This window comes from Mauremys mutica, chromosome 1 (genome assembly GCF_020497125.1).
Source record: "Mauremys mutica isolate MM-2020 ecotype Southern chromosome 1, ASM2049712v1, whole genome shotgun sequence".
NCBI classification, from domain to species: Eukaryota; Metazoa; Chordata; order Testudines; family Geoemydidae; genus Mauremys; species Mauremys mutica.
Genome location: NC_059072.1, coordinates 302559514 through 302570966, shown reverse-complemented (window position 1 = coordinate 302570966; position 11453 = coordinate 302559514). Strand labels below are relative to the sequence as shown.

The 11453-nt window shown below is 38.6% G+C and overlaps 1 protein-coding gene across 2 annotated transcripts in view; it reads right to left on the bottom strand.

Annotated features, from left to right (window-relative positions):
- Positions 1-5724: 5724 nt before the first annotated feature.
- The window catches only part of DNAJC15 (DnaJ heat shock protein family (Hsp40) member C15), a 42967-nt gene continuing 37238 nt past the window's right edge, over positions 5725-11453 (bottom strand). Inside the window, exons 5-6 of one of the 2 annotated variants that reach the window (XM_045012801.1) lie at positions 9943-10013; positions 5725-6428 (exon numbers count right to left, since the gene is read on the bottom strand). In XM_045012801.1, coding sequence (XP_044868736.1) covers positions 6358-6428; positions 9943-10013 — 142 coding nt within the window. In that variant the 3' untranslated portion in view covers positions 5725-6357. The remainder of the gene's footprint in view (positions 6429-9942; positions 10014-11453) is intronic. The other variant, XM_045012792.1, reaches the window with a different exon arrangement.

The window sequence follows — 11453 nt, the reverse complement described above, 5'->3', positions numbered from 1 at the left end:
ATTGTATTCACTCACTTAATTCAGAAACCTGAATTGCTGTCAGTAACCTAAAACACTCAAATCTTTAAACCTCTCTTAGTTGATCAATTTGTCCCCTAGAGCAATTTATACTACAGTAATTCCCATTGACGCCAGTGAGGGAAGCACTAAACAATTACTGGCTGGCCTGCTGCTGAACTCCACTAACTAGGTGCTCATGGTTCCAACAGAGATTTCTGTTTGTTTTAGGCCAAAGGCAGCTTTACGAGCCAGATTTTCCTCTTCTTGGTATAACTGAGCCAAGAAAAACCCCTCACGACTCAACACTGAGAACAAAGTATTGACCTGACCACTGACTCCAAGGCTTGACTCAGAATCCTCTGGAGCACTGGTTCTAATACACTAATGTATTACTGCACCAGTCCACCAAATCTTAGCTATTGTGCTTTCTCTGAATAGTCAAGGCTATTTAGAATAGGATTTCATATTCAACTGGAGCCTTGAACATTACAGCATATGACTTAATAAAATATAATAATAATAATAATAAAAAAACACCCTCCCCGCACATACTCTACAGATTTTTTTTCCTAAACAAGCATGTCCTGCTGTTTTTAATGCCAGCCATCTATTTTTAACATTGGATTTCCCCTTATATTTCTGATTGTAGTCATTGTAATACTGTGTAGACTCATATTTTTCACAATAAGTTGCTATTTGCACAATTGCAGCTACATACATAACACTGAAGGCTCATGCATAACTTCCATGAGCTGGTGGAAGTCAGTACTTCCAGAGCCAGGCTTTGTACAATATTTTAACACCACAAAACTATACTGTGAGAGATGCTTGGACATCAGTTAAAAGAGTTTTACATGTAATATTTGTTATATTAAAAAAACCAAAAAAACAATCCCCTCCCTATATGAATTAGTATAAATAGGAATCAGGAAATAGAATAGTACAATAAGGGTACGTTACTGTCATAGGAGGTTATACACCAATTACTGTCTGTACCATACATAATGCTCAGTAAATTTGATAATACTATTATCAAAACAGTATTTTCTCATTCTAAAACATTGGTATGTATTGCCCCGAATGTTGACGGAAGTAGTAACACTGCAATGCTTATTACTCAATTTAAATATAGGGTGTGCTTTTAACTATCCTGTAAACATTTGTTTCGGACAGTAACTTGGTTTAAAGATATTGGTCCAAGAGCATTACAGTATTTAAGAAAAAAACTGAATTCCAGTAATCTCCAAATGGCTTCTCAGTTTAAGTTTAAATTAAAATAATTAAAGTGGAACTTTTAACTAGGATTTTGTTTATTTTTTGGCAAGGGCAGAGGGGAGTTGTTTGTGAAATTGCAAGCACACATTTGAAGGTGGAAGTTTTACCAAGGCCTGGTCTACACTGGGAGGCGGGGGGGTGTCGAACTAAGGTACGCAAGTTCAGCTACACGAATAGGATCGAAGTCCGCAGCTCCCCTGTCGACTCCGCCACCGCCGTTCGCGGTGGTGGAGTTCCGGAGTTGATGGGAGCGCGTTCGGAGTTCGATATATCGCGTCTAGATTAGACGCGATATATCAAACTCCGAGAAGTCGAACGCTAGCTGCCGACCCAGACGCTAAGTATAGACGTACCCTTACTCTCAAACTGTAATTATCTGATTTAGAAAGTCTATTTGGATTCTAAATTTGTTAGTTTTTTGTTTTATGAATTCTACTACAATATAACAAATGTTACAAACCAAACAAACTCTTTATGGGATCCTAAGCAGTCATGTGCTTATGTATTCTGTTGGCTGACTGCAACAGTTGAACAAGAAAACAAAAGTCTCAGAGTTGTACTGACATCATTGATTATGCCGATTCACAAACAAAGATGTCTCAACAAGATACAAGCCAATGCCTTTGTTGCTAAGCCAAAACCAGCAATGTTAATTTAATCTCTATTCAAACTGGAAGTTCTGGAGGCCGCAGTGGACAAAACGGGTGCCAGTCTATTCTGCTGCTTGCCAACAAAAAGAGAGAACCCCCCCCCACCTTTGTGCATCCACTGAAGACGAGAAAAAAAGCTATTGCACACACCAAAAAATCTGATAAAAGTGGTCATCATCCTAAGGAGGGTATTATGAATACGATTATGAGAAGTTTCAATTATTACCAAGCACCTGATGAGAAACTTTTTCGTAAGCAATTCGGTTACGGTAATCAAATGATGAACACTTTAGAGATTGAGGATTTGTTAGTCCTCCAGTTGCCCTCAAATGTACATAAGTCACAAAGTTAGGCAAAAACTGAAACCAAATAAGTAATTCAGACATGCACTTTTTTCTCCCTAAGGACGCCAGCTGTGTGAGGTTGTCACCATTCTCAAGTCCCATTGAGCTTAGAAAGACCTTCAGGTGTTCAGGATCTCCCAGGAGACACTCAGAATCTGTTCCTGAAATGTACTAAGTCAGCAGAGCCAATTGCTAAGAAGAGTGCCAAGTTCCAGAGGAGTGTCCTGGGAATTGTAGCAAAGACCAGCCAGACAAGCAAGTACAGAGACTGGCAAGTCATATTTTATTAAATAAATGGTGGCTCAGTGCTTTAATGGAGGAGGCTCGTCATACATTTTTCTTGCTAGTGAGTTTTGCTCAGGGCAGGATATGGCCCTTTGAGAGTAGATAGTTCCACTATTATAAAATAGTAATTTGAAGGGCATGTATTGTAAAACAATGTATCTACTTATTTCTGTTTCAACAGAGCCTAAGGACCCCAAACAAGTTTCAGCATATTAGGACTGTACAAACACACACTACACAGCGACCTTCCGGGCCCCAGAGAGCTCAAAACTTGGGATGACATATGTATACACACAAAAGTTAAGCCAATACTATTTCCCATGCACTTACTGTAAGCTAGACAGCATATATAGCATCTGCTTGATAGACCAGACGATTCCTTTAGAATTCAAGATAATTTTATATGATTTCATTAGTTTTTTGAAAGTTTGTTTGTACATGTTTAATTTAAAGGAAAAAATACCTATAAGTCTTGATGCACTGATCAAAGCTAAGAAATCACTAGCTAAGTCTGACAGACTCAATTGTTATTTGATTTCACTTTCCTACTTTACTTCCAAATATGATTTAATAGACAAAATATCAGCTTTAGTTTTCTTCTACTGCTCAGCCCCATGTGCAGAGTTATTGACCAGATTGTGCCTCAAATTGCAAACTTGTGCTGCTACACATGCGCCCGAGCACACAACGATGATGCTCATGCTACTCTATATCTGTCAAGTCCCACATTTCATTGGGCCCAATAGATTTCAGTGAGACCCCAGTGACCAGACTTATGCCTGGCAGAATGGGTGGGGGAGACAAGTCTCAAATGGGACAGGAGGGAGCTATTTCAAAGAAAATGGAAACAACTGAACTCAAGAAGATATAAAGAAAATGTGGAGGAAAAATAAAATCAATATGACTTGACAGAAATGCTGCCTGGAAAGCAATTGGTACAAGCAGCAGATCTGGCAGGAAAGGCTCAAGTCACTTGAAATAAAATAAACTATGATCTGGGAGAAAAAAAACATACTTCTTGGAAAGCCATGAGAAGTTAATTAAGAACAGAGCAAAATTAACTATTTTTATTGTATTTGTTTCAATTGATATTTTTAAAATGTGAGTTTTTTATAAACATTTTTGCTCGGCAACAAGAAAAAAAAGCTCTCATGTGTGAACAATAGCTAGTCAGCTCATAAAATCATTACAGGGAATACTTTTGCTATCTACCATGCAGAGGAGGTTTGCTTTTGGGCAATGGTCCAGATCAATTACAGATTCTATCTATAAAAATCAGGGACAGAAAACTCTGACAATTTTTTTCCTAATGCACACTAGATCAGTGAAAGGTATAGCTAATCTAATCTACTTGAAATTGCTACTATTCTTTTTCAAAAGCGATGCTGTTAAGGACTCACTGAAGTACAGGCACGTTGCTTTAAAAATGTAATAGATTTGTAGGTCCGTTTTCATCTTGCATTAAAAACCAGTTAGATGGCAGAAGTCTATGTCCATGCCGGAGAAGGAGTCTCCCCCTCAATTTGATCTTCAGTGCTTTATCTATTCTAATTTTAAATGTATCATGTGACCCACAAAATCTCATAGAAAGGTGGATAAAAATAAAAAAAAGAATTCTTTCGATTTAAATTTGATTTTTTTGTTATTTAAATTTTAATGTTGTTTAAAGAAATAAGCCCATTTAAAATGAAATCTGAATTTAATACAAAATATGTTCAGGACTAAACTTATTATAATTTAGTTGTAAATGTGAAACATATTTTGATAAGAGAAGTTTATGGAGCCAAAACATTTAAGGTAGTGTTGTTTAATAAAAATAAATGTTATAGCTATTTTGTGTTTAATTAAATTTCAGTTACCATCCTAATTCAGCTTGACACAAATCATGTCCAAAAGTTAATTATCTCGTACAAAAGCAACACATCGTTCACCATTTTCTGACATACTAAAAATGTACAATTAATAAGAAACTGCAAATACTAAGCTATAATTGCTTAAATAAATGCACATCGTTATACTGTGAACGTAGAAAAAGATGTACCAAGTTTAGTATAAAGGCTCCATTTATTTGTAAATCAACATGTTTTAATGGTTATGCCAACCAATAAAAATGCACCTCTCTTCAAAAAACAAGAAGAAATGAAACAATTATTAAAATCGATGATTTAAATTGAGGCTTTTGATGGTGATTTAAATCATGATTTTCATCACATTGATTTAAGTTAATCCACGCAGTCTCCTACACATCCTGCATCTGTGACTGGCAAGAACTATGACTAGATGACCTAACCTTCAAGGTTTCTTTCAAAGCTGGCCTTAGCATTTTTTGGGTAGGCTGGCAAAACAGTTTCACACTCTTCCCCATCATCAGACTCCTATTAACAATGATCATTGCGCTACGTAGAGGACTAATCTAAGGATTTTGGGGAGGGTTAGTAAAATGGGGCTGTGTTCTGCTTAACTGACACATTTTAACACAAAAATGTGTGTGTGTAGGAAAGAATGGGAAGACAAGACAGCCCACAGCCTCTAGTTACAGAAGTGGAGCCCAGCTGTGGAGGGTTATGATTAGTTGCCAATATTTAAAAAAAAGCGTTCTCCCAGGAAAAAACTGTCCAAGTAAGATGGATACCTAGGGGCCATTACGCACTCTGTATTCTGCTGACTGTTATCACACTACATGTTATCAACAGTAATTGTCCCAACCCTCTTCCCTCTGGGTATTATTTTATAGCGAAACTAAGGCATAACAATTAAATCAGTTGACCATGGTCACAAAAGTGATGCTAGTCAGTGCTGAATTAGAAAACAGGAATTCCCTGTTCTTAATCTTCTCGGGTGACGTCTCATGGAATTCTGTTGCTCTGCGGAAAGAGGTCATGCTGGCAACTCAGAGGAGTTAGCTCAGTTGCAGGCAGCTGATGTGGGGGGGAACCTACGGCAGCACTAGTACCATGAATGAATCTTGCCCCTCATATTCGCAAACTGATCTAGAGTTCTCGCAAAGGGATTTGTGGCACTGGTTTTCCCAAAGGCCAGCAGTGCAGTGACAGTGATTTTAAGGAAATCACAGATAGTGATTTTAAGGAAAGCTATCTTTCTCAAAGCTGTCCTAACATGGAAAATCACAGATAGAGAGCTTTCCTTAAAATCACTTTCTCAAAGCTGTCCTAACATGGAAAAGGTCTAAGCACCTTAAAAAAAAAATTCAGGCTGATATTCTCCTTTATACTTCTACATACAGAGATAAGGAAACAAGCATTTTGGCGTAATCTTCAAGTCATTTTGTCCCAACCAGCAGCTTTGAAACGGCATCTATGCTGCAAATCCCAATATTTCAGAAGAAGGAATCCAACATGGGGCAAGCCTTCCAGTTTTACCTTCTAGCGCCACTTCAAATGACAGCACTATACAGCATCACCATTATCAAAATAAATAAATAAAAACCTATATTATAATACAAATGTTTCCATTTTAAAAAATATAAGTTCCAGAAGTCCAGCCCTATTGAACAAACCTGTAATAAACCATTTTTTAAGAACAGTCAATGAAGAACCAGCTTCAACGTTTAGAGTCAAAACAGATTGAGGGAAAAAAATATACTAGAAATGAGACTTCTTGTAAAATGTATCAGTTTGCTTTTTAAATAGTCTTAGATCTTTAATAATGGAGATAGATAACTGACTATTTGATCCAGTGTTATGCAGCTATATAGAGCAGCACGTAGCTATTGCACAATATATCTACAGGATTTCCAGTAGAAATGAATGTATAAAAAGTTCTATCACAGAAGTCCTTGGACATTAATTTTTGGTGCTGGATTCTAACAAATCTTTTGCTTCGTTTATTTTTGTTGCTAAGTAGGGAGATCCACCTGAAAAAAGGGAGAAAACAGATTTATATCAGTATGAAATACAAAACCATTTAACTTACAGCATCCCTTTAATTACTGGGGATGTGGTTTATTAGTTTCCTCCCCCTCCAAAAAAATCGCTCATAAGCTTACGTGTCAGAGATAAATTTAACTAGTGAATAAGTAAACAGAACAAACATGCAATAAAATCTTAATCACTGTGAAAAATAATGCAGAGCAGCAATCTCCTATCAAAGTGAAGTCCTCATGAAAAGTCTAAAACTATTCTCCGAAATCATCTTATGCTGGCATTTACCTGCAAGATTTAGACTTAATGCATTGTTCCTGCACCTGTTAAGCAAGGTCAGCTACCCTGAACAGTTCATCTCATGAGAACAGCTAGGATTCCCCCCGCGTGGAAATTATCAGAGGCAAAATGTTATTAGCAAATTTTTGATACAGAATCATTAAGAACATACACCAAATCTATTCCATTCTAGATTCAGAGACACAGAAATATCAGCCAAAAAGTGTCACATTAAAGCTATTTAAACACGGTACGCCTCCTAACTTCTGGTCCTGAACAGTGTCATTGCTTTACGCTCCATCTAACAATCTGATTACAGTTCAGTGGTCTTTGTGTTTGTTTTTTTTTACTCTCCCCTTGCGTGCCAACCATCTGTCTACAGTCACCAAAAACATCATAAGGTCTGTATCAGTAGCTCATCACTCACTAGAGCACACCTCTATCTTTGTACACTAAAATGTGGCTGAAACATCGCTGTGCCCTGAACAACCCTTTCCTAAGCATCTGTTCTGATGAATGAAAAATTATGAATAAAATTTAAGGACACAGAAAGGATAAGTATCAGTTCTAGATGCCTGGCAACAGAAGGAGATAGGGCTTCCAAGACTGGAGGACTTCACTGTGACTTTTAGATCAGGAGTCTAAACCACTACTAACTCATTCCCAGATAGGGTTGCCAACCCTACTGGTTTCACTGGGAGTCTCCCGGAATCACGCCCTATCTCTTGGAGGCTACTGAAGCCAAACCGGGAGATTTTAGGTGCTGAAGTCTGGCGGCGGCAGCAGGGCTAAGACAGGCTCCCTGTCTGCCCTGGTTCCGCGCTGCTCCCTAAAGCTGATGGCACGTGCCTGTGGCCTCCTTAGTCCTGCTACGACGACGCCCGGGAGCCACCCAAGGGAAGCACCTCCAGGCTGGAGCCTGCACCCCGCACCGCCTCCTGCACGCCAACCCCCTACTGCAGCCCAGAGCCCCCTCCTGCACCCGAACTCCCTTCCAGAGCCCACACCCCTCACCCCCTCCTGCACCCCAATCCCCTGCCCCAGGGCTCAGCCCAGAGCCCCCTCCGACACTCCAAACCCCTCAGTCCCACCCCACAGGGCCCATACCCCCTCCTGCACACCAACATCCTACCCCAGCTCAGTGAAAGTGAGTGAGGGTAGGGGAGAGTAATCAATGGAGGGAGGGGGGGATGGAGTGACCGGGCAGGGTCTCGGAGAAGGGGCAGGGCAAGGCAAGGGCATTTGGGTTTGTGATTAGACAGCTGGCAACCCTACTCCCAGATCTAATACAGAAACAACTGAGTGAAGTCCATATTTTTTTAAGTGTGTGCTGTGTTGTGTGTGTGTTTGGGGCAGGGGGGGGTACAACGGGGAAGAATGCCTACCAATACATATGTAAAGGTTTTCTGATGACTGGGGTTTTAGTAAGGAGTGGGGATTACCGAATTGAATGTAGCTTGTCTATTCCCCTTTGAGAGCAGAGGAATGAAAAATAAAATGATAAACTGCAAAAAGTAATACAAGCTAGAGAAATATTAACTATACACTGTTTAAATACCAAAAGTGAATTTTCTCAAAATAAAGTTAAATTTGCTAGAAGCATTTTTTGCTACATTTACATCATTAAGTGCACAACCTATTTCGTTGCCTTCCAATGAGAGAGAAACTGGTATCATGCAATTCAATTATTTGTAATTTTAGTTTCGATTCTCAGTGCAACAATTTTTGTGGCTTTCGTTGTGTATATTATTTCTCTAAAAACATTTGATTTTGATTGATTTATTTAAAATTGTGCCTTCAGATCCCATAGTTCTCTCATAACCAGCCTATATAACTGTAGTTTTAATCAGTTTCCATTGTTGCCCTTTTCCCCACTAACTCCAATTAGCTGCTACAGTTGTGTATTGTCTTAGGCTTCGACCCTGCCACTGGAGCCACATGGGCAGAGCCCTAATGAAGTCAAAGGAGCTCTATGTGGGTATATGGGCCTGTCTGGGTAGATGCAGGATTAGGACCTATGGCCCCAACTCTGCAATTGGTAGTGCACAGGTGGGCTGCTGAGTCTACACAATGCCCTGCTGAAGTCTACAGAGCTCCAGGCAAGTGCAACTGTCGGCTCAGATGCTATCAATTGTGGGAGTGGGAGACTTTAGTGTATAGTATCTTCAGAACAGGGATTGTCTTAATATGTTGCTACAGCACCCAGCCGAAAGGAGCCAAAATCCTGATTGGGATCTCTGAATGCCACAGCAATACAAATGATAATGTTTGTTAATCTAAACTTTTAACATACTGTACACTAAACTGTACCTCTGACCACCATAATATATTACAAATACAACAGAGAATTCCTTTCCTATTTTCAGAGTACAGAGTATACTCACTTTATAGAAAAACAAATTAAAAAGCAGAATGACAGATACCATCTAAGCAGGACTGTTAAGCCATTAGCAATCCAACGAGATAAGGCAGGTAAAAGAAAAGTGCTTACTCAACACCTTATATTGCTAGAGGTCAGTTATCTATTTATTATGATGGTTAGGAAAAAAAATAATCCTGTAAATCTGTCAACAAGAAATAAAAAACGTCACTTCCCCCTTTTGACTTTTGAAATACAGTGCAATTCTACCATCTGTTATTGAAAAGTAGAAACAGGAATGAACATATGGGCTCTCTTTCTCAAGCAGCTGTAGTTTAGTTAAAGTTATAATAATAAGCCTTTCTGTAAGATAAATTTACATTAAAAACCTGGCCAATTAAAGCAACTGTGCCCAGCTTTACAGTTTTCCAAGATGTGTTTAAGAAATCCTGAATCTGATACATTTAGTGATTATAGCACATGTCCCTCAGAGACTTGTGTGCTCATATATTTATGGCCAGAAAAAACCCAGTTCAAGCATTTTTATGTAACGTAAGTGGGAACGTCATGGCTAGTGTTTTCCCTTCTTCAAAGCTCCTGGAACACTAACAACTAGTGAAGTGCTGATCTAGAAAATGAACTCAAAAGGCAGCAGAGTAACCTAGTGCTACTACGGCACACGGAACTTGGATAATCGGTCTTCTTTATTTGAGAAAACAACAACATATAAAAGCTTAAGTCTCACTACTAAATATACAGCACATAATTTCATGAATTACATAAATGGCTAGCTACAACCAGTCTAAGTAAATTGAAAGGAGCTCGTAGTATGCTCTTTCCACCCAATATTAATGAAAACAACAGTGTACCTTTATCAGGGTGATTCAAAATCATGATTCTCCTATGAGCTGTTCTAATCTTGGCCTTGTCAGCAGATGGACTGTAGAAATAAATTAAAGTGCTTACCATAGTGTCAAATTCAGATTGTAAATTATCAGTTTGCACTGATTTCAGACAATTTAAAACTAGAGGTTTTCACCATCTTGTGGACAAAACACACAATTACACCTTTCGGGATGTAACATTTTAATCTGCCTTTTAAGACATTTAAGGAAGTACACATTTTTTTTTTTTAAAGCCAGTACAATGCAAGAATACTGATAGCTTTTGTCTGTTCCAAAACTTAACAGTTCCTGCCACACACACTACAGAGACTGTATCAACACAGTTATGTCAGCATAGCTATGCCAGCACTGCACTGACAGAAGGGGGTTTTCTGTCAGCGTAGGAACATCACCTCCCCGAATGGCATTAGCTAGGTCAACAGAAGCCCTCTTCCCTCACACCCCTGATTGATGTAGCTATGCTAATATAACTTTTCATTAAAGAGAAAGCCTTACACAGATGTAACTGTTTTTTCCACCAGAGAACAGGGAAAAACGATCCTTTTCCCAAAAAACGGTTATTTATGACCAATGACAAAATATCTAATATTTGTTGCAACTACGAATCTGTATAGAGTATTATTAAAATATGGTAATATTAAATAATTCCTCATTCTGGTGAGATCAGAAAACTCTGCATTTTTTGTTTTCCAAAGCTGTTCAATGTGTTGCACTCAGGGACATGTCAATTTACAAATGCTACATAAAGCTGCTCCTTTCAATGACAGGAAGATAAACTATGTACTTCAACTAAATTAAGTGTGTATCTTACCAGCAAATAGTCACTTATGGAAGCATTGTGCCAGCACAGTGGCAGAGTTCCTTCTGGTGTGCAGAGGAACATTTCTATTTGGATCTGTATGGTTTAGGTTTTTTTAATTAGTTGACATGGAAAATGTAGCCACCATTTGCAGCAGCATTTACCACTTCAAGAGAAGCCAGAGGAAGGCAGCTTTTTGTCACTCCACTAAAGAATGTTATGGGGTAACACTCTTTAGTGGTACAAAATTGCACCATATAAGGCGAATACATACTGCCCCTGCCTTTTCTTTTTAGCCTAAGGCTCCAAGAGTGGAGGCTAATACATACTTCCACCCCCATTGCCCCCTTTTTAGTCGAAGGCTCCAAGAACCTAACTCCACTATCTGTGCAGGAATGCCAGGTCTCAGCCTAACTATATTCTTGAGGCGGACTACCCTAAATATAATTGTAATTGTTGCTCTTCAATCACAGGAAAAATCAAAGCCTACATATGTTGCAGAAGTGGTGCACAGAACTGCACTAGAGAACAAAAAGCAATGGAAATAAAAATTAGGTGGTCAGAGGCCCTGAAAATTACATAATAATTGAGAAATAAGATTATTTATATTTCAAATAATTTTTATATCAAACTGTTAAAGATCACAATTCACCATTATTTCAACCTATAAAGCTGT